Source organism: Furipterus horrens, unplaced genomic scaffold (genome assembly GCF_987537825.1).
Source record: "Furipterus horrens unplaced genomic scaffold, mFurHor1.1.pri manual_scaffold_4, whole genome shotgun sequence".
Lineage (NCBI taxonomy): Eukaryota > Metazoa > Chordata > Mammalia > Chiroptera > Furipteridae > Furipterus > Furipterus horrens.
The window spans coordinates 15,967,716-15,991,216 of record NW_028327174.1 but is presented as its reverse complement, the minus strand read 5'-3'; the positions used below and the strand labels follow the sequence as shown (position 1 = coordinate 15,991,216).

The window sequence follows — 23,501 nt, the reverse complement described above, 5'->3', positions numbered from 1 at the left end:
GTTTTATAAGTACTTTATAAATTTTGGGTATCGACCCCTTATCAGATTTATTGGCGAATATGTGCTCCTATTCTGTAGGTTGTCTTTTTTATTTCGTTGATGATTTCCTTTGCTGTGCACATAATTATTTGTTTTCTGTACTGTAATTTATTAAAGTCAAGTTGGACAGTTTTGTAAGTTACTGAAATATAGTTTCTCTTAAAATTTCTTAAGGATACAGAGATTGATATTCTGGTCACAATACAAAACCTGTTAAAACATTGTCTGGAGCCTACAAGCTTCCTCAAGCCTCTAGCAAAACTCTTCTCAGTCATTAAGAACAAGCTGTCAAGACAATTGCTTTGTACAATTTTCCAGGTCTGTAATATTCATTTTACCCCAAATCACCTCTGTGAGGGGGAGCAGGGAATTGTCGGGAAGTGGGCAGAAAAGTTAAGGTTTTATTCACTAATATATTGTTTTCATTCCTTTTAGACTCTTTGTGATTTTGAGAGTGGGTTAAAATATATTACTGATGTTGTCAAGGTAAGAAAGAAAATCTCATTTCGTTTTTGTTTCAAAAGTGCTATCACTTTTGTTTATTTAAGATTTATATAACTTCACTTACATGGTTTCAATGTCATTTCTTGTAGCTCAATGCCTTTGATCAAAGACATCTTGATGACATCAACTTCGATGTTCGCTTCTCCGCGTTCCACACCATCACCTCTTATATTAAAGAGATGCAGACCGTGGATGTTAACTACCTCATTCCAGTGATGCATAATTGTTTCTATAATCTGGAGGTAGGTTTTTATAGCTAAATGTTGTGAGTTATTTTTTTTTATTGTTTTGATAATACAGCTACATGATCTAATTTCTTAATTTCTATTTTGACGGGTATAAGGTTTTTTAATATAAAATTTATTTTAGTTGCAGAATATTCCTGATTGTTATTCGCATGATTGGAAAGACTTAAGATTTTGAATAAAGTAATATATGTGTATTAGAATAGAGAAATCCATAGAGGGGTTACCGGGGCTGCAGGGGTAGGAAGGGGTAGGGCGTGACTGCTTACTGGTACAGGGTTTCTTTTGGGGATAATGAAAACGTTCTGAAGTTATCCCTGGCTGGAGAAGCTCATTTGGTTGGAGCATCATCCAGTAACTGAAAGGCTGGGGGCTCAATTCCTAGTCCGGACATATACGTAGGTTGTGGGCTTAGGCCCTCATCCAGGAGCGTATGGAAAGCAACCAGTTGATGCTCCTCTCTCTCATTGATGTTTCTCTCTCTCTCCCTTCCTCTCTTTTAAAAAAACAATGAAAAAAAAGTTCTGAATTTAGATAATGGTGATGGTTGAACCACATTGTGAAAATACTAAAAATCACTGAACTGTACACCTTAAAAGGGTAAATTTCATGATATGTCAGTTATATTTCAGTTTTTCAAAGTAATGTAGCTAAATATTTGACAGTTTGTCCTCTTATATTAATATAGTAGAAATAAAAGGAATTTGGGTTGTATTAAGTACCATATTGCTAAACTGAACTAAGATCTCAAAATGGGGAAATGAAGTCCTTAATTAATAGTTAATCATTTAATGGCATCAATAATCTTTTTGTGGTGTTTTATAGTTACTCATTTGATGTTAAAGATTGTGTAATATTTGAAAAAGTAATCTCCCCATTTGGGGTTCATTCTCTATATATCATGTCAAATTTAACCCAAGGAATTCTTCATGTGGTTTTTCTTTTCTGTTGTTGTTTTGTTTTGTTTTTTTTGGGGGGGGGGTCTTTTTTTTGTTTTCTTTAACACAAGAAATTCTAGATTACTGCCTGGTTGGCTGAATTGGAAGTACTTTATACTCACTACTCAAAGCAGGAACTCTAGTGCAACTAACCAGAATCATAACCAGCCAATTCTGTTATTTTTAGTGATCACCTAATACTGAATATTGAAAACGGCTTTACTGAACCTTTTATTATTTGCTTTGAGAAGTAAAATGAATTAAAAAGTCTGTGTCATAGTATCTTCTGAAACTGAGTGACACACCTCAGTAAGCATGATATTTCAGGCATTTCCTGTGTTCCTTGCAACCCTAAGTTTGGTTCTTCCTTAGGTAGGAAGTATTTGTGGGACATTTCTTAGTAGGAATTTTCATATGGAGCAGTGGCAAAATTTAATAAACTTTTTCATTATGAAAATATTCCGTATTATAATTGTTACACATAATAAATTGTGTGTTTTTCTAATTTCCAGTTAGGAGACATGTCTTTAAGTGATAATGCCAGCATGTGCTTGATGAGTATCATCAAAAAGCTAGCTGCCTTGAATGTCAGAGAGAAAGATTATAGAGAAATCATTCATCGTTCGCTCCTGGAGAAACTGAGGAAAGGATTGAAGAGCCCTACGGAGGTACTGGGGTTTGCAGTTGTTACTTTATTTTTACGTGCTGCTACTCTGTGATTTTTTTGGTTACGTTTTTGTTTTTCTGCTTATAAAAGCAGTCAGCCTTAGTACATTTAGTTCAAATACTTGATTGTGTAAATATTTACCTAATATTTGGGAGTGGGAATGGAAAAGAGCAATCGCTCTATGATTTTATGTAGTTCGTTTTTACAGTGGGAATGTTTTACTTTTTAAAAAAATTTTAATGGTTGCGTTTCTTTGTATTATCTTGGAAACAATTTCTTTTTAAAATAAAAATTTTCTTCTCAACTTTGTATTTGCAGAGTGTTCAACAGGATTATACCACACTGCTTTCCTGTTTAATTCAAACCTTTCCAAATCAAGCAGAATTTAAAGACTTGGTACAGCTTACTGACTGCCATGATCCAGAAACAGACTTCTTTGAGAATATGAAGCACATTCAGGTAGAAGACACTTCTGATTTTGTCCCCCTGCCTATAAAATAAGCGTTGCAAACAGTTATGTTTCATTTAAAAAGATACACAGTTGTCCCTCACTATATCACCGTTCATTTATCGTGGCCTCACTGTATCGCAGGATTTTTAAAAATATTATATTTAATTATCACGGATTTTTCACTATATTGCGGGATTTTGCGGTACTGTATATGTATGTTGTTGAAGTTACATAGGTTTAAGAGCGTAGAATAAACGTAAGGTTCCCACTTCGCAGGGGAGTCTAGAATGTAATACCCACGATAAGTGAGGGAATGCTGTATTTTAATTTTCCAAAAAGTTGTGAATGTCTCACTCCTTGGCCTTCATGATATCAGCCAAATTTGCATAGGAGGCGATCATTTCCTGGAGTCTTATTTCCTTGGTGGATTCACAAACCGCAATAATAGTGTTACCTTTCTCTGCCATTTTTAAGAAGTTTAAGTGTGTTTGGATCCATTGTTAAACCAATGCTGTGGATTATGTCTCTGGAAGCAAGTCAAGGCACAGGTGTTTGCTCATGTGACACATGGACTGTATTTCACTCCTTAATCTTTTCATGCAAAAAGAACATGATGCTGAAATGGAGCTGGTTGTGAGATTATTCAGTAACTAATTCATATTTTATCTAACTCATAGATCCACAGAAGAGCAAGAGCCCTGAAGAAGCTGGCAAAACAACTAATGGAAGGCAAAATCATGCTGTCTTCTAAGTCCCTTCAGAATTACATCATGCCGTATGCCATGGCTCCGATTTTTGATGAGAAAATGCTCAAGGTAGGGCATTAAATTTAGAAACTGGTAAACTTCTTCCCATACTGTGACACATTTTCCAAAATGTAGGTGGGGGAATGGCATCTGAATTTTGTGGCATCCAAATTGATGATGTCACCATAATTAGAGGCTTGGAACAGTTCTAAAGCCCTTAGAATTGTGCATGGCACATAGTAAATGCCTTATAAATGGTGGTTATGTATTTTCTATTTTTGCTATTATTAGCTCACAGGCCAACCACAAAATATTTCCCCTGTTAGAAATGATCACTTTACTCCCTGGCTGGGTGGCTCAATTGGTTAGAACATAGTCCCGATGCACCAAGGTTATGGGTTTGATCCCCGGTCAGGGCACATACAAGAAGCACCAATGAATGCATAAGTAAGTGGAGCAACAAATGAATGTTTCTTTCTCCTTCACTTCCTCTCTCCTTCTCTAAAATCTATCAACAAATCTTTGGGGGAAAAAAAGAAATGATCACATTACTAAGATGGCATACTTTTTAATTTCATATCATAGGGCTTAAACTCCACTGATCAGTGTAGTAGTTGTCTTCTCAAATGGCTCGTAAGAAATGAAATGAAACAATAGCTACTCTTTCTTTAGCACTATACCAGATACCGGCACTATTGTGTAATATTACTTCTTCATCACCACAACTCAACCCTGTTTGGTAGAGACCCTTACCACTGTTGTAAAGGAGAGTAAAATGAAAGTAAGTGAGGTTATATAACTTTCTCTGAGACATACACTTTCAGACCCAGTATTTGAACTTAGAACTGTCTTGACCATTATGCTACATAGTGCCTAGAACAGGGCTTAGCCCAATGTAAGAACTTGATAAATATTTATTGATTAAGAAAAGACAGTACCCAGAAATTCAAATCTAATTGAGGTAATATCAGGACTTGTGACTTGAGTTTATACTTTATTAATTGCATGGTCTTGTACAAGGATAGATTTGCTCTGTTGTTTCAAGGTATAAAAAAAAATTTAAAGAATCACCTAAGTAGCCCAGGCTGGTGTGGCTCAGTGGATTGAGCGCTGGCCTGCGAACCAAAGGCTCACCAGTTCAATTCCTGGTCAGGGCACATGCCTGGATTACAGGCCAGGTCCCTAGTTGAGGGTGTGCGATAGGCAACCACACATTGATGTTTCTCTTCCTCTCTTTCTCTCTCCTTTCTCTTCACTCTCAAAACAAATAAATAAAAAATATTTTTAATTAAAAAAAAAAAAAGAATTACCCAAGTAATAAAAGAATACTCCCTTAAATTCCAGTGTAGGGTGGGATTGCTGGGGTAAGAAGGATACTGGGCAGAGGGGAGCAAAGGGAAAAAAAATGGGACTACTGTAACAACATAATCAAAAAAATATACTTAAAAAAAAAGAATCCGTAAGCACAACCAACTCGGAGTGTGATAGCAATAAAATAGGAAAGAGGTGTAGATGGAAGAGTAAACTATATTTAGGTTTGGTCAGCATCCGTGTGGTATACCTTTTTATAGTTTTGAATTTTTAACCTATTTGTGACTTTACATTTAAAGTTGTTTTCTAGTACAGTAGCTTTTTTTATCTAATTGACAATCTCTGCCTTTTAATTGATTTTAGACCATTTACACTCAATATGATTATTAATATGCTTGGGTTTAAATCTGTGATCTTGTTATTTATTTTTCTGTTGTCCCAATTTGTTTTCCTTTTTTTCTACCTTGTATTGGATCAGTTGGCTATTATTTAATGATTTGATTTTCTCTGTTTATTAGGTTTTACCCCTACATTAGATTTAAAGCACTCATACAATAAATACATTGTTATTTTTGCTTTAAACAATTATCTTTTAAAGATATCTTTAAAATAAGGAAAAGATCTTTATTATTTGCTTACATATTTAGATCCAGACACTCATCCTGTATCATTTTACTCCTGAATGGAAGACTTCCTTTAATTTTTTTGTAGTATAGTATTATTGGCAATGAATTCTTTCAGCTTTTGTCTTTTCTTATCTTTGCTTTTAGAAGATAATGTTTCAGGGTTTTTCCTCTTAATACTTTGAAGATAATGCTCTACTGTCTTCTTGTTTATTTAATTTCCCACGAGAAGGCATTCTTTGTTGTTCTGAGTATAATGTATTTTTTGTTTTTCCTGGATGCCTTTAAATTTTTCTCTTCATCACTGGTTTTAAGCCATATGATTATGATGTATCTTAATGTAGCCTCCTTCCTATTTTTTGTGCTTGAAGTTAATTGAGCTTCTTGGATCTATGGATTTGTAGTGTTCATCAGACTTGGAAATTTTGGGTCATTATTTTTTCAAAGACATTTTTGGGTTCTCTTCTTGCCTTGGGAGACTCTGTGTATAATAGACCACTTAAGTTGTTCCATAACTCCCTGAGGCTCTTTTTTTAAACTTTTTTTAAGGTTTTCATTTTGCTTTATTTTCCTATTGCTGTGTCTTCAAGTACACTAATCTTTTTTTCTGCACTATCTCATCTGCTTTTAATTCCATCTGGCATATTGTCCGCCACAGATTTGTCTTTTCCATTTCCGGAAGTGCAGTTTTGGGCCTATTTTGTACCTTACATGTTTCTCCTCGATGTGCTTATGTTTTTCTGTCCATTCTTGATCATATGGAATAAAATTATATCAGTTGTTTTACTGTCTTCACCTACTAAGTCTGTCATCCATGTCATTCCTAGGTCTGTTTCTGCCAGTTGGTTTTTCTTCTTGTTAGAGATATTTTTCTGCTACTTTCTACACCTGAAAGGCCTTCTTCTCTGGTACTCAGCCTGTGGACTTTTGACTGCTATAACCTCAACTCTGCCTCCTTAACTCAGGACGGGGCCTTTCTGGGTTTCCCTTCCTGTGCTGTGACCTGACAGTTCTCTCCGTGCAGTGATTGGGGTAATTACAAGGTGCTCTTCATTTGTTAACCTTTCTGTCAGGGAGCATCATCCTGTGCTGTTTGATATCTAAAGTCTGAAAACTGTTGTTTTGTATATTTTTGTCTACTTCTCTAGTTTAAGGTGTGAGGGCAAATCCAGTTACTATTCTCCATCATGGTATGGAAGAGAGGCTTCGAGGAGTGTACTTTTGAATGTTGAGCAATGCAGAATATAATTAACTTTGACATTTGTCAAGTTTTACACATTGAATTTACTTCATTCACAGTCTGGGAGCTTGAACCTATCAGGGAGGTCTGAGTGAGTTCAAAATGTGTCAATATTGCCCTGACTGGTATGGCTCAGTGGATTGAGTGCCGGCCTGCGAACCAAAAGGTCACCGGTTCAGTTCCCAGTCAGGGCACATTCCTGGGTTGTGGGCTGGGTCCCCAGTCGGGGGCGTGTGAGTGGCAACCAACTGATGTTTTTCTCACATATTGTTTCTCTCCCTCCCCTCTCCCTGAAAATAAATAAATAAAATTAAATAAAAACAGTGTTAATAACTTTTAATTAGAAGATGGTGGCGCTTCTTTAATTAATAGCATCATTTCTTTGGGGTGGAAATGGAGTATAGTTTGAGCATTATTTTCTATTATTGCTAATCACCTTTTGTCTAAACTTTTTAATATACAAAGTTAGCTCCGTATTTTATTTGCAAATACTTTCTTTATTTTGATACTCTTGATTTGTTTTACAGCATGAAAATATCACTATTGCTGCCACAGAGATGATTGGAGCTATTTGCAGACTTCTCCCTTGGTCAGCATATTTATACTACTTGAGGCATTTCATTCATGTCTTACAGACAGGACAGATCAATCAAAAGTTGGGTGTCAGGTATAGTCAAACTGCTTATTTTTGTTTTATTTATTTATTTATTTATTTATTTATTTATTTTATTTTTTTTTTAGACTTCAGTCACCTTTAAAGTACTCTCCATTTGATGCAATATACCCATTGAGACATTTTTTCCACTGCTTAACAGTTTTTGAACACATTGAGTTTGATGCCTTTTAGTGCTTCTGCCATTTTTTTGTTTTGTTTTGTTTCATCTCTTCCACCTGAGCAAACCATTTCCCTTTGAGGACTTTTTTTCATCCGCAGAAACAAAAAAAGAAAAGTTGCTCAGGGTGAGATCAGGTGAAATCAGGTGAATAGGGAGGGTGGGGCACGGAGGTCATGCTGGTTTTGGTCAAAAACTGCTGAACACTCAGCGTGGTGTGAGCAAGTGTGCTCATAAATCATCCATCATGAAAGGGGCAAACGTGTTGAAAGAGTCTTCCAAAAAAATTCATGAAGCCAAACGCAGTCTCTCACAAAAACTCCAGTTGGTACACTGATACAGATAGGTTCCTAAAACACTCACCTAGTGGGAGGAAGTCTGTACTACAAAGGACCACTTTCCAGAAGATAATTCCGTGTTATTGGGGGGTGGGGGGTTCCTACTCGCAGACACAAGTCATCACAATATTCCTCTGCAATATCATGAGTCTCATTTTACAGGTGAGCAAACTGAGGCTAGGAGACCTCAAGTGTGTCACTGATTCCGGAGGGCCTGCTTCCTCCAGCTCTCAACCCTTACATCTGTCTGATTCATTGGTTAGCTCACAATAACAGTATTCGTGCTGCTTCTCTCCTTTTGTTTTATTTTTAAAATTAAATTTTGGATTATTTTCTGGAATAGTCTTTCCGTAATCTGATTTACTTTTACATTTTATTATTGAGGTTATGCTAATGTTTGTTAAAGTCAAAAATAGCATATACTGGTAAAAATAATTTTGATTTTTATATATCTTTAAGTTACCTCCTTTTAATCATCAAATGGTATAATTAAACAGCTAAATATTTCTGTGTACCTTTTCTTAACAGCTTGCTAGTAATAGTGTTAGAAGCATTCCACTTTGACCACAAAACTCTTGAAGAACAAATGAAAATAATTCAGAATAAAGAAAGTAAGTTTTTGAAACTTTCTTAAACTAGATTTTCATTCTGTTTTTGAATAACCTATGATAATGAAATAAAGATGGCAAAATTCAACTTATTCCTCTTTTTTTGGTCTTGTAGCAATGACCAGTGAATGAGACAGGAGAAAGTTAAAAATGAAAATTTTGAGTACACTTGTAAAAACTTACTTAACAATAGAGAAGGCCAGTCTAAATTATATAGGAGAAAAAATCTGAGCTATAGATTCTTTACATAGAAATCCAATATTATTACTATCATGTTTAAAAAGATTATTAAGCAATGAATGCAAAGAAAGTATAAGAGAAGAATTAAAAGTTAGAGCAAGGTAGGGGGTATAAAGGGACTAAATGGTAATGGAAAAAAATACAATAAAAATCAAACTTAAGAGCATGGTAATGGATTTATGGTGGGCCCTTCTCTGTGGGCCTCTCATAGTATACCCATGCCAGAGCACATTGCAACCTCGAACCATTGCCCAGCCTTCTTATCTGTGGGTTGTGAGCACTGAAGGAGGTTGTACAGTATGAAAAGAGAGAGAGAAAAAAAAAAATCAAACTTAAAATAAATAAATAAAAGAGCAGGAATTAATGAATTATCCTCAAACTAAAAATAGGTATTTGACAAGATTGTAAACGGACAAACTTCTGACAAGAGTGATCACTAAAAATAGAAGACATAATAATATTAGCAACTTTAAAAGGTCACAATTAAATGAAAAGGTAAAATAATATGACCTTTGAACTTATAAATTTGAGTACTTGACTGAAATGTACAAAATCTAAGACAAACAAAATATAATAACTGACTTAAGAAGAAATAGAAAATCTGGATGGATCTCTAACCACTAAAGAAATTAAATCTGTTGTAAACTTCCTGATGAAAATGCCAGCCTCAGACTTTCATAGGCAACTTCTACAAACGTTCAAGAAATGGATAATTTCAGCCTTAACACCAGCTCTTTCAGGTTATTGAAAAAGATGCCCCACTAACTCATGAAGTTGGTTTAACTGGTTAATGGAATTTCACACACTAGCATACAAAAATACTGATCATCTGAATAGACACAAGGGAAACATTTGATTAAATTCAGTATCTATGTGTGGTAAAAGTGCTTATCAAGCAAGAAATAAATAAAATTTCTTTAACCTATTAAAAGATGCCTTTTAGAAACCTAATGCAACATTATAGTTAGTAGTAAAGGTTTAAAACTCTTTGCTTTAAAACCAGAACGAGGCAAGGATACTTGCCACTACTGCTTATATTAAATATCAAACTAGAATACTAGCCAGCACAGAAAAATAAGGAAAAGAATGAATATTCAAGCAGACCAAGGTATTTATCCTAATTGCTTTTGGCTAAAGGGGTTGAAATATTCTAGCCACCAGTTTGCATTTCTTCAACATTCTACCTCAAAACTTTCTAATTCTTTGATTCATGGTAAAATCATTCTAGAACCACACTAATGAATAGAAAAGACTGATTTGAATATGTAGGGACCATTGCGTTTTAAACAATGTACTAAAGCCCTTTAACAGTTTATCTTTAGCTAGCTGAATCTGCATTTTGCAATATTGCATAAATAGAAACTTAAAAATTTTAAACACTTAATTTGCTTAACTGTCTCTTCTTAGAGATGATGAAGTTTTTAAAGCATTTTTTTGAGCACCTACTACTATGAGCTTGGATTTTATAGACATGATGTCATTTGTTTTCATAAGAACCTTAGTTGTTAGTTACCCAATATGTTTGATAGGAGAAATTAAGGTTTAGAAATGTAATTTTCCCAAAGCTACACAGCCAGTAAGCAAAACACGGACTAATAGCTACCATTTTTGGAAAGTCAGTGAAGTGTCAGAAACATATTTTAGGCACACTTCTTTATACTTGTCAGTATACTTGTTCCCCTTCATTAGACTCTAAACTCTGAGAAAGAAAAAGAAAAAAAAACCGTAAGGCTCTCATTTACTGTGGTTTCCTCAGCACTTACCTTGCTGTAGTTGGTAGAAAAGACTACTTAACACTACTTACTTGTCTTAAGATGACTTTTGTTGTTTACTAAACATAGACACAACAGAAGTGATTGCATTACCAGAGCCTGAAGCCATGGAACTAGACCATTCCGAGGAGGAAGAGGTGGGAAATACATGTGAGAGTGTGTCAGGCAACAAAGAAGAACTGGGAAACCATGAGCCAGTCAATTGTGAAGGAACATCAGCCAAGGAAACCGAGTGTGTCACCAAGTCCTTGTCTTCCCTTCCCCGGAATAAGGAAGAACTAGAGAGAACAATTAAAAATATGCACCGAACCATAAGTGGGGATATCCTCCCCAGGCTGCATAAATGCCTGGCATCTACGGTAATCATTGGGCTTGGGGCCCAGCAGGTCTGTGTGAACTGGGGTATTTATGGGGCCCTGTCAGCCTTAGGCTCCTAACTATGGATTGACTTCAGATTTTGGATTTTCTTTATTGCAACATTTCACAATTCACCTCCTTTCCCGTCTTCTCATCTTCAGGTTCAACTGCTGCAGCTAGGCAGTAATGTTCCCTTTTCATTACGATTTTCATGTGGTAGATATATGCTTTTCTATCTCTGGAGTAAATAGGGAGATGACTCCCATTTCTAAAACCGGTTATTAAAAATTAGTCTGTTTCCCTTCTTTACTTCTTGGTCATTTCTCTACTGTTCAAAAGTGTCTTCCCCCTGGTTAACAGGCATTTAGCAGGGGATCCTCATGAAGCCAGAGCCCTTCCTACTCACTATAAAACATGGGTTGGTAAACTGTGGCCCTGGGCTTGAATCTGGCCTGTAGGCTGCTTTTGTGAATAGAGTTTTATTGGAACACACTTAATTTGTTTATTTACATATGGTCTAATTCTGCCTTTGCATTACCACAGCAAAGTTGAATAGTTTCAAAAGAAACCAAACCAAAAATATTTACTGTCTGGCCCTCTAAGAAAATCTTTTGCCAGCCCCTGGTGTAAAATATTGACTTGGTCATTTTATATTTTAGTAAATAATCTTATTTAAGACACTGTATTTGTTATGCACCAACAATGTCACTCAAATACTTGAAAGTCCCAAATGATACAAATTTTACAGCAGTTATAACCCACATTAGTAAATGCTTGGCTTTATTTTTTTCTGGTTGCCCCTGTGAAAAAAACTTCTGTATTTCTATTATTTTTACAATTTTTAGAGGGTTATTCTTAAGTTGCATAATTTAGATTTTTTTTTTAAACTTTATTTTCATTGTTGGCCCTATTACAGATGTCCCCATTTTCTGCCCTCAGGCTGACCTCCACCCAGCCCCTGCCTCCCCCCCCACCCCCCCACTGGCCATCACCACACTGTTGTCTGCGTCTGTGGGTCATACATATGTGTTCTTTGGCTGATCCTTTCACCTTCTTTTCATCCAGTCCCCTCCTCCCACTTCCCCTCTGACAGCTGTCAGTCTGTTCCATGTATCCAGGCTTCTGTTTCTCTTTTGTTCATCAGTTTATTTTGTTCAGTAGATTCCACATATACATGAGATCATATGGTATTTGTATTTCTCTGATTGGCTTATTTCACTTAGCATAATATTCTGCAGGTCTTTTTTAAGGCACTATACTTATCTTTCAAAGGAAAGGTTCCAGTGTTGGTAGGTCCCTGATCCATTTATTTCAATTTGACTTTAACCTAAATTTTTCTTACAGACCAAAAGAGAAGAAGAACACAAACTCATAAAATCCAAGGTTGTAAATGACGAGGAGGTGGTTCGAGTTCCTTTAGCCTTTGCCATGGTTAAACTCATGCGGTCCCTTCCACGGGAAGTTATGGAAACTAATCTGCCAAGGTATGTTGTGTGACCATTGGAAAAGTTTCTTAAAATCAAAACTTGGTTCTTTCTTCCTGACTTTTGAATCTCTTTTATCAGGAAGAAGAGAAATACTGTCATAATTTGCTGTAGTTTACAATCCTAAGTGGGAATTTTGGGTTATGGACAATTGAGAGAGAAAAGGATGTTTCTATTTTTATTTGCTTACTTTTTTTGATTAGTCGTTTTTCAATTTCTCATTTTCTAGTGTTCTGCTAAAAGTGTGTGCCCTCCTCAAGAACCGAGCACAAGAAATTAGAGACATTGCACGCAGCACTCTTGCAAAAATAATAGAAGATCTGGGTGTGCACTACCTACACTATATTTTAAAAGAACTACAGACGACTCTTGTCCGTGGCTATCAGGTAAACTGCATCATGTGCTTTATTCTCAAATTGGGTTGGAGTTTGCATATTTGCACTTTGAACCCTGTGAGTCATGGTGCTTTGGGTCTGTCTTCAGTATGGTTGATGTGCTGAGATAGCAATCAGTCAAAAGTTTCTAATCAGTATTTTTAAAAAGCTCCTTTATTTTCATAAAAATTATAGTTTTAGGCTACATAACGTCATTTTCTCTTAAATCACTTTTTATCAAGTTCTTCATTCTCTGAGTTCTTAAAAATATTCTTGCTGAATGCATATTCAACATATTGACACAAATGTTAACAGTAAAGAACTTACACTGTTTAAGAGTTGAAAAATATGATGTAAGTCATAAAAATAATAAGCTCTCCAGGTAGAATACAAAGCTTTCTGAGAAGCTGCGTGGCTCACTAGCTCCTCGCCTCTCCCAGGGTGGGCCCTGGGCAAGCACCATCAGCAGCTACTTGAAGCCTGTTAGAAATGCCGAACTTAGGGCCCTACAGCCGACCTACACAAGCTGCATTTTAGTAAGATTCCGGGTGATCCCAAGTTAGAGAAATTCTGCAGCTTGTTCTTTTCAAGGCCAGCCAAGACCCCTGGTACTTAGGTTCCCCTCCCATGTCCTAATTTGCTCATAGGTTCTGGCAGGGTTCCCGTTCTACACTTTGTAAGTCTAACACACTAAAAATATCAGTATTCACTTTGACCATCTCTCTTTGTATAGTTTTTTAGTGGCTACCCTGGGGATTACCGTATACACACTTACCTTTAATGATTTGCTGAGAGTCACTCTTTTACAACTTCAAGTAGAATGTAAATACCACATAGGTCCCCTCGCCCTTCTCTGTTTGTGTTACAATTGTTCCTGTACACTGCCGTATATTGAAAACGTTATCAGGTAGTGTGAGAGTTTTGCTTTTAGTCGTCAAATACATTTTAAAGAATTCAAGAAGAGTGGTCTGTTTTTTTGTCCAGATATTTATCACTTCTACTGCCCTTCCTTCATTTCTGAATTTCCAAGCTTCTTTTTGGTATCATTTCCCTTCGTTCTAAAGAGCTTCCTGTAGAATCTTATAGAGCAGGGCTGGTTGCAGCAGATTACCTTCGTTTCCCTCATCTGTGAGTGTCTTTATTTCACCTTCATTCCTGAAGGATATTGTCGCTGGATATGTAATTCTGCACTGATAGTTTTTTTCTCTCAGCACTTGAAAAATGTCCCACTTCCCTCTGGCCTTTCTGACGAATAATCCCGCTATTCCAACCTCTAAGTAATGCATTGTTTTTCTCTGGCTGTTTTAAAGACTTTGTCTTTGTCTTTATTTTTCAGCGGTTTGATTATGATATGCCAATGTGGTTTTCTTTCATTTTACCCTGTGCAAGGATTGCTGATCTTCTCAATCAAATTTGAGGAGTTTCCAGTCATTATTTCTCCTCATGCTTTTTCTGCACTGCACTCTCTCCTCCTCTCCTGGAACTCCCATGAAATGAATACTAGACTTCCTCTTTTTAACCCACTCATCACGGAGGCTCTGTTTTTACGTATTTTTTCAATCTTCTTCCTCTCTGTTGTTCACTGACTCCTTCTTTTATCTCCATCCTGCTATCGTGCCTCTCCAGTAAATTTCTTATTCTGGTTATTGGGTTTTTCAGTTCTAAAATTTCCATTTAGTTCTTTATATCTTCTTTTTCTTTGCTAATACTTTATTTTCTGTAAGTTTCAGTCCTCCAGCTAGAAAGCTGGGGCTCTGCCTCTTCTACTTTGCCACGCACTTCCTGTTACTGTGCCCACATCAGGGGCCAAGCGGTAGCCAGACAAGGAAGGAGAAAAGCAACCAAAGCTGACACACCCTCTTAGAACTGCAGGTCCCCCAAAGGAGGGAGGCTCCTCTCCCAGAGTTGTGCCTCCTGCCTGTCCCCATATCCAGGTCACTGCCACTGCCATCACCACTGGGGTGCTGAGGGGCTGGGGTATAGGAGAATAGAATGGTTACAAGAAAGAGGGAGGAGGATTCCTCACTCTCTGGGAACATTATGAATTCCCTCTTCTACTCTTCAAAGGGTTTCTCCTAGGCTTCTCTGCATCCTGGCACCCACTTTCACGTTGGCTGAGGAATACCAGATACAAAACGGTGGTAAACTCACGGGACGTTTGGTCTCCTTGCATTCTGGTATTTCCCCCCCAGTAGTCACTCTGTGCATCCTGGCCAGGTTTACAGTTGCATTCTGTATACCCCAAGATGAGGGGGAGTGCTCTATCCATCATACCTGGGACTGGAGCTCCGTCAGTATCCAGCTTCGTTCCGTCCTTTCAGCCAGCGTCTAACTCCTGGTATTTCATGTCAAGGGCTGTGGTGGGTACTAAGCGCACAAAGAAATAAAGTACAGCTCTGTCATGGAGGATTTAGTCAAAATTTAATGGAGTACATTATTTAAATGAGTAGCTTTTAACCACGTGTTTTTCAAGCCCATCCCATTATTTATTAAAATTACTAAAATAAGAGAGGTAGTAAAGGGTAAATGGGTCAAATATACAGTGATGGAAGGAGACTTGACTTTGGGTGGTAAACAAACAATGCAATATACAGATGATGTATTATAAAGTTGAACACTTGAAACATAATTTTATTAACCAATGTTATCCCAATAAACTTAATAAAAAATAATAATTAAAATAAAGGACAAATGGGTTGGGTTTTAGTGTTAATCACATAGGCACTACCAAAATTGTGCTCTTTGGGTATCATTTCTCATCCTCCGAAAAGGATTTTTTTAATTATATAAAACCCTCAACAAAAATTTTAAATATGTGAAAGTACTGAAAGGTCACAAGTAGATACATATGAAATTATGCCTTTGAAACCCAATCTATAGCCGTAGCTGGTGTGGCTCAGTGGATTGAGCATCAGCCTGCAAACCAAAGGGTTGCTGGTTTGATTCCCAGTCAGGGCACACGCCTGTGTTGCGGGCCAGGTCCCCAGTTGGGGGCGTGTCAGAGGCAACCACACACTGATGTTTTTCTTCCTCTCTTTCTCTCTCCCTTCTCCCCTCTCTAAAAATAAATAAGTAACATTTTTTTAAAAATCCAATCTATATTGACAACCAAGTGTGTTTCCTTGGCCTGTGGTCATTCTCTGGTGTTTCCCTGGACAGTGTCACAGCTCTGGAAGCAGTATAAAGAATCCAAAAGCCTGAGAGGCAGCACAGCCTAGTGATGCAGAGGTGGGGCTCCAGTGCCAGCCCACCTGCTTTCAAACCCTGATTCCACCACTTCCTACCCATGTAACCTTGGGCAAGTTACTTGACCTCTCTGTGCCTCAGCTTTCTCTTCTAAAAAGTGCCGATAACATAGCACCTACATCATAGATAGAATGGGTAAGGATTATATGATTCAGTATATGGGAGGTGTTAATATGTGCCTAGCCTGTGTTAAGCTCTTCGGGATGTTAGCTGTGGTTACTTTTGAGGGCAGAAACTTATTTGTGTCTTTCACAACACTTTATGTACCGGCTTTGATTGCATTCAACATTGGCAAACGCTTTAATTTAGGGGTTGGTTTGTAAAGTTTAAGGCTCTTGTGCCTTTTTAGATCCCTGGCCTGGTTTATTTGGAATAATCCTAAGTATGGTTATGTGTTTCTGGGCATCTTTTGTACAAAGTGACTGTTTGGTTGAAGGATTTCCGATGGCGATATAAGCATGTGTCATTTGTCAAAGCTTCTTCCTGCATTGATGACAGATATATACCCTGAGTTCTCTCTTTGCAATAGTTCTTAGTTCTTTTTTTTTTTTTTCCTAGTGTGGTATTCTTAACAATTCATACTTTTCAAATGCATTTCATTGTAGGTCCACGTGCTGACTTTCACTGTGTACATGCTGCTACACGGCCTCACCAACACGCTACAGGTCGGAGATTTGGACTCTTCTTTAGAAATAATGATTGAGGTAAGATTTAGATTAAGGAATTCTAAATTTTTTAAATGGGCAAAGGACACCAAAAAAATCATTTCACAAAATTAGAAAGAATAATAGCCTTTGAAAATGAAAATAGTGTACTGTCTCATGTCTCAGATGAGCAGGTTGAAAAGCTAAGACCCCAGTGAAGTGAACCGGGTGCTCTGCCACTGCTGGCAGGTCACGAGTTAGTGTCACCTTTCTGGAAGGAAAATTGGCATTATGTATCAAGAGCTTAGGAAATGAGCAACAATCTCAGCCACTTTCAAAAATCTTCTTTTTTTTAAGTATATTTTATTGATTATATTGTTACAATAGTTCCAGTTTTTTTTCCTTTGCTCCCCTCCGCCCAGCACCCTCTCCTCAAAAATCTGTTTTAAAACAATAATCAGAGATGTGATATGTGGTTTATATAAAAGTATGTTTACCAGAGCTTTATTTATAATAGTGAAAAATTAATTACAAGTTTTAAAATAGAATAATTTGATAATTTGGGGGGTAAGATTAGGGAGACTAAATTTGCCACACAACATTTTATTAAAACTGCAGACACTAACATTTTGAACTAAGTGCATTAATTTTGATAATACATTGCAAATGTCATGAGAATTCTTAAAAAGAAATTAAGCTATTCTTTGGTACTATCTAAGACATGTCTGTATATTAAACAGTTCTGTGTATAAATCTATATAGCACAGTAGGTCCTTGAATAATGTCATTTCATTATAACATTGACAAGATGTTTGTATCAATTAGCCTGTGGTAAAATTGGTTTTGTTATGTGTCATTTCACTTAAGGTTGCAGAACTTATTGAGGACATTGAAAACGAAAGGAATTCTTCTTTTGTTTCCCTTTGGTATAAACCTTCAGGTGTTTCTGTATTTGTTTTTAGTCCCTAAACTACATTGAAAAAGGTGAAAACTAATAGAAATTCCTACCATCTAATTTCAGTACAGCCCAACTTGCTTTTCTTAATTCGGATGTACCAGTGCTCTTTTCAAAGACTGCTCATGTTTTTGTATCTCGTTGAATGTAGGTAACTGCCATTTGGCTTTTTTCTTTTAAAGATTTTTAATCACGAGCTGTTTGGTGCCATTGCTGAAGAGAAGGAAGTAAAGCAGATCCTTTCCAAAGTCATGGAGGCACGAAGAAGCAAGAGTTACGACTCTTATGAAATCCTGGGCAAGTTTGTAGGAAAAGATCAGGTTACAAAACTTATCCTTCCCCTGAAAGAGGTGAGGACTTGAATGCAGTCCAGGGGATCTCAGAAAGCCCCGCAGGGCAAACCTTGACCCTGTACTTGATCACGATCTCCCTGGTGTAAGGACACCAGTACCTCACGGCCACTGGCTGGCAGCCCTGAGTGGAACATTCCAATCCAAGGATCTGGGTCCCTGATGTGAACCACAGATGCAAGTGTAGTACAGCTGGGTCTGGTCAGCAGCAAAGAACATAGCCTCTAGTGTCAGGCTGCTGCTCCCAGAACACCAAGACGAAGAAAACTGGCAGTTGTTGAACGTATATTATGTTCTGAATGCCGAGCTTCGTTATCTGTTCTGGACTATATGACCGCCCTGTAAGATCGTTGGTACTTCCATCTTGGAGGTGGAGAAATTCAAGCTCATGAAGGTAGTAAGGAACATGGTTAAGGAGGAAAGTCAAGATTTAGTTCTAGATCTTTCTGATCCGAAGCTAACATCTTTCTGCTCTTTCTGACTCTTATTGGACAAGGACTGTAATTTACCTCCCTTCATAGAGTTCTCTGTGCCTATTGCATGGATAAACATTCAATAAACATTATTAATTCTCTGTATCACAGCTTTACGTACTAAAACTAGAGCAGAAGCACAATCTAATGGCATGGATTAACTATAATTCCAACTGTTTGGGTGCTAGATTAACTCCATAATTGTTCCTAGAATGCATTTAGCCTGACCTAAGAATATCAGATATATTTTGAGGACGAAGAAGAGTGACCAGAGTACATGTGTTTTCCATGTATATGATCAAATCCCTCCAAGATCAGGGAAGTTATTAATACCAGGTCCTATGCAAGGGAATAGCCTTTAATGCACTTGGAGGGTCCGTGTCTTACAATTGTCACATGGCATCTCCAGCTGTGTACCCTTGGGCCTCACCAGCAAAGAGCAGAGAGGAAGTGCCGGAAATGCAGGCACCCATGCTGCTGACCGGGGTTTTCCCTGGGGTTGAGGTTTTGGGTAAATTTGACTTCATATGTTATATCTTTTTGACATTTTATTAAGAATGGGTTTCTTTTTTTTTAATTAGGAAAAATATATATTAAAAAGCAAATATATGTATGTATTTATATATATATATTTTAATTACCATTACAACAAATCTAAATACAATTGCATATTACCTCAGAATGACATTTGTGTTTGCCTTTAGATCTTGCAAAATACCACGAGTTTAAAACTGGCCCGGAAAGTTCATGAGACCTTACGCCGAATCATTGCAGGACTAATTGTAAATCAGGAAATGACGGCAGAATCCATTCTATTGCTCAGTTACGGTTTGGTCAGTGAAAATCTCCCCCTGTTAACAGAGAAAGAAAAGTAAGTTTAAAAAGAAAAGAAAACAACCATTTAGATGTTTGCTTCTGTTAAACCATTCAGTTCTTATTTACTTTTAATGTAATAATTTGGTTTAGTAAAAAAATGAATTATTTATCTGAGTTATAAGTGGTTCCCCTTTGTGGTGTCTGAGCTGAGGTCCTTCCAAGTGATATATCTCAACATGAGATTTTTCTGATGAATGACTTTTTCTGATGAGTGAGGCTGCTGTGACAGCCAGCTTTTTTTGGAATTTCTCTGATACCATTTCTGTTTTGGATATTTGTTGAATCAAAGTTAGGATAGAGCTAAATATATACCTTGTGTTCTGATCAAACAGAGATTTAGACCTTAAGAGATGTAAAAATACCATACCGGTAAACTTCCTTTCGATTTTTTGTGTTCTAAAAGAGACTTCTTTGCACTTGTGTTCAGAAATCAGAGAAGGGGAGTGCCCTGTGTTGTTCATCTGAATTCGGGGGTGTCATCTGTTTCTTTTGGTTAAGGGAGAAAAAACACAGCAAACAGCACTTTTAATTAGTGCTCAGTTCTCATCTCCAGAGAGGGCCACAGTAACTTATGTGAATGCAGCATACAGTGTTCCTTCCTTTATTTTTCGTTCCTCTGTGATTGACAGAACTCCAGCAGCCCCTGCCCCCGATCCACGTCTGCCACCCCAGAGCTGTCTCCTGCTCCCCCCAACTCCAGTGCGAGGTGGGCAGAAAGCTCTTGTGAGCAGGAAGACCAACATGCACATATTTATTGAGTCTGGGCTTCGGGTAAGAACCTTAAATTGAGACTCGCTGCCCGCAGTGGGTCTGACCCTTTTACTACTCTGCTGAATTTCTAGCATTGCTTATTTCCACTATAAATTCCTTACTGTAAATAAATTATGGAATATTTTTTTAGAAGATGCATTGGTCCATTTACTATTTATTTCTTCTAAGACTCTGAAAATATAACTCTGAGAATTAATGATTGACTTAATATTTAATATGGTTTCATTGTTGCTTTGGCCATGACTTTGCACCTCTACACTACTTTTTTTTTAAAGGTGGTAAGCTTTTAAAAACACACGTCTGATCATTTCCTTTGAAAACCCCTCATTGGCTTGCATTTTTCCTAGGAGAGAGCCAGTCCTTCATTTGGGCTGCAAGGGCCCCGCCTCTTGTCACACCATTTCAACAATGTTCCAGCCACACGTGGCTTTGCCTTGGTTCTTAAAGTCTGCACACCATTCCTACCCCAAGACTTCATCACCCACTCTTCCTCTGCCCAGATCCCTACAGAACCCTGCATTTACAGTTACTTATTTCTGCGGGTCTGTCTCCCCGGCTAAGATCCATCAGTGCAGGAACCACGTCCATGTTGGTCCTTGGTGTGTCCCGTGTGCCAAGCCCGTGCCTGGAGTCAAAGTAGGAGCTGAGTAACCATTTGGTAAATGAACTGAGAACCTCAAACCACACAGTGAGCTCCCACCTTCTTTGCTTACTGTGACTCTCCCAGGCAGTTTTCTGTTTTCTCAAAATTTTATATATCAAATGGAAGCATCTTAACATTTCAAGTTGTCTCTTAAAATCATTTCACCTTTCCCTAATTCATTTGGTCTTATGGGCACCTAATGTGAAATACCTTTCAACATTTTTTAGCTCCTGCATCTGAGCCTGAAGACTTCCAAGATCAAGTCTTCGAGTGAACACGTTCTGGAAATGTTGGACCCTTTTGTGTCTCTCCTCATAGACTGCCTGGGTTCCATGGATGTGAAGGTGAGCACCTACCTGTGCCTTCACAAGAGCTGGGTTGTGCAAAACACCTGGGACTCTTATTCTCTTGTGTGTCACAGGAGAGTTGGGTTTTTAAAGGGATTTATGACATTATGAACCACCTCTACTCCCTGCATTGAATCGCTCCCCAATTTAGTAATCCCATGTGTTTGGATAGCCCTTAAGAGTTTTAAAAGCCCTTCTAGGTACATTAATTACTTCATTTGATCGTTGCAGCAACTTCATGAGGGTGAGTAGGGATGTCCCCACGTCAGTAATTATCATCAGCGACATTGCCACTGTCGCTACTATGAATCCTCAGAACAGCCCATGGGGCATACAGTATTGTTTCTGCTGTACAGACGAGGAGACGAGGTCTTGGACTAAGTGTCTTGCCCCAGATTATAGATGCAGGATGGGAGCCTCCGTCTCAGACTCTAAAGCCTGCACCCTCCCACTTGCTCAGATTGTCTGTTTTATGACGAAGGTGCCGAGAGGTTGAGTGGCATCTCTGTAGTCAAGTAAGGAAAAGCTGCAGAGCTGGGATTGACGCCCCAGTCTTTCTGACTCGGAGCTCTCTCCTTTGTGCCCTCATCTAAGCTAACCCGGTAGGGCCATCGCAGCAACTAGAGCAGTAGGAGTCTTTCAGGTGGAGGTGAACTAGGTGAACAAGCTGGTCTTAGGCGATGTCTAAGGTTGGGCATGAGGGTTCAGGGATTCTCTTGTAAATCAGCTGGTCCCACGTCATTTTTTAAATACCTTTTACACAGGAGTTAACTGTTTCCCATGCTTCTGTTCCATAAATAGATGACGGAATCCTTTTTATCTTTGTATTTATAATATTCATTAGTGTCTTGTATACATGACATAAGCTTAGTAAAAATGACTAAATCGAAGTACCATTTTAGAAAATAGAAAAACCATTTATAATGTATTTTTCAAAATAATTTATGAAAATGGGCCAACTTATGCTATTATTTACCCATACGGGTTAAGAATACAGTAAGTGGGCTTATGATACATCCTCCCTTGCCTTGGAGAGGCAGTAAGTTCTTCTAAAACAGGGAATGGGAACTTCCCTGTCTTCTTACACTTTGGACACCATTCTTCCAGAGCGGGCTGGGCAGAGCATTTTATCCCTTCCCCTCAAATGCCTACAGAGTGCACAGCCTCAGCTGCTGGGTTATTGGGAATGGTAGCTATAAGTTGATTGGTTCTGTCTGGTTTTGCTTTGCAGGTGATCACAGGTGCATTACAGAGTCTGATCTGGGTCTTGAGGTTCCCTCTGCCTTCCACAGAAACCAAAGCGGAACAGCTGACGAAACACCTTTTCCTTTTGCTGAAGGACTATGCAAAACTCGGGGCTGCCAAGGGTCAGAACTTCCACCTGGTGGTAAATTGTTTCAAGGTGAGGTGGTTTCACTTCCCCTTAGAAATAGCCAGGCCAAGGAGTAACACCAAAGTTAGTTTTCCACATTGTCCTTTGTGGTCGTGGTCAAAATTTTTTCCAGATTAATTTGCTAAAGCCAGAGGGTTGGTTTTCTGTGTGAAAAAGCATTGATATTAAGTCCTCATGATTTCACGGAATCCTGACTTGTGGGACATCCTGGCCGTTAACCTCGCTATTGTAACTTGCAGTGTGTGACCATCCTTGTGAAGAAAGTGAAGTCTTACCAGATAACGGAAAAGCAGCTTCAGGTTCTGCTAGCATATGCTGAGGAGGACATTTATGATACATCGAGACAAGCCACTGCATTTGGTCTCCTAAAGGTATGGTGTCGTCAGAATGTGGGATTTTACAATTTATGAGCCTCATGTCAGATATTTAAAATAATGTGGAACACAGTGTTTTGACTAGCTGTAGACTTTCAAAGTTAAGTAAAGTTATTAAAATGTTTGAATGTGAGTTTTATATTAATACTTCCAGGGAATTCTGTACAAATACAGGATGTACTTGTATTTATCATTTTGGACATTGTTTTCCTTTTATTTAATTGTGTTGAAATATACAAAACATAAAATGGCCCATTTTAGTGATTTTTAAGTGTATGTTCTTTTTCTTTTGGAGGTACTTTCATTATGTTTGAAAACTGCCTGTAACTACTTTAACACCAGGTCAGCTTTTGCCCATCTGCAATAAAACATGAAGACTATGTCTCTTCCTTTTGTGTTCAGGCCATTTTGTCAAGAAAGTTGCTGGTTCCAGAAATCGATGACGTCATGCGGAAAGTATCCAAGTTGGCAGTTTCTGCGCAAAGCGAACCTGTCCGAGTCCAGTGCAGACAGGTTTGTAGAGACCTTACTCCCATAGCAAGGGCTGGGCCCTGCCGTCTCCATTTCCTTCTTAGATAAACGTCAACATTTACTGAATTCTGAAGGCGACTTGGTGTCATATTGATGCTTTATTCCGTGATTCGGGAACCCACGTACAC

General features: G+C 37.9%; 1 protein-coding gene and 1 non-coding gene across 2 annotated transcripts in view; both read left to right on the top strand.

The window, feature by feature from the left end:
• The window catches only part of UTP20 (UTP20 small subunit processome component), a 91,851-nt gene that overhangs the window by 57,110 nt on the left and 11,240 nt on the right, over positions 1-23,501 (top strand). The window contains exons 33-51 of the mRNA XM_090272636.1: positions 214-357; positions 475-525; positions 633-785; positions 2,239-2,394; positions 2,712-2,852; positions 3,522-3,659; positions 7,292-7,431; positions 8,464-8,546; positions 10,625-10,914; positions 12,257-12,396; positions 12,626-12,782; positions 16,622-16,720; positions 17,798-17,965; positions 19,143-19,309; positions 19,944-20,085; positions 20,956-21,072; positions 22,307-22,477; positions 22,708-22,839; positions 23,245-23,355. Coding sequence (XP_090128762.1) covers positions 214-357; positions 475-525; positions 633-785; positions 2,239-2,394; positions 2,712-2,852; positions 3,522-3,659; positions 7,292-7,431; positions 8,464-8,546; positions 10,625-10,914; positions 12,257-12,396; positions 12,626-12,782; positions 16,622-16,720; positions 17,798-17,965; positions 19,143-19,309; positions 19,944-20,085; positions 20,956-21,072; positions 22,307-22,477; positions 22,708-22,839; positions 23,245-23,355 — 2,700 coding nt within the window. The remainder of the gene's footprint in view (positions 1-213; positions 358-474; positions 526-632; positions 786-2,238; positions 2,395-2,711; positions 2,853-3,521; positions 3,660-7,291; positions 7,432-8,463; positions 8,547-10,624; positions 10,915-12,256; positions 12,397-12,625; positions 12,783-16,621; positions 16,721-17,797; positions 17,966-19,142; positions 19,310-19,943; positions 20,086-20,955; positions 21,073-22,306; positions 22,478-22,707; positions 22,840-23,244; positions 23,356-23,501) is intronic.
• LOC150011181 (small nucleolar RNA SNORA42/SNORA80 family) lies at positions 8,947-9,083 on the top strand. The gene has a single exon (XR_016510997.1). It is a non-coding gene; the product is annotated as a small nucleolar RNA SNORA42/SNORA80 family (small nucleolar RNA).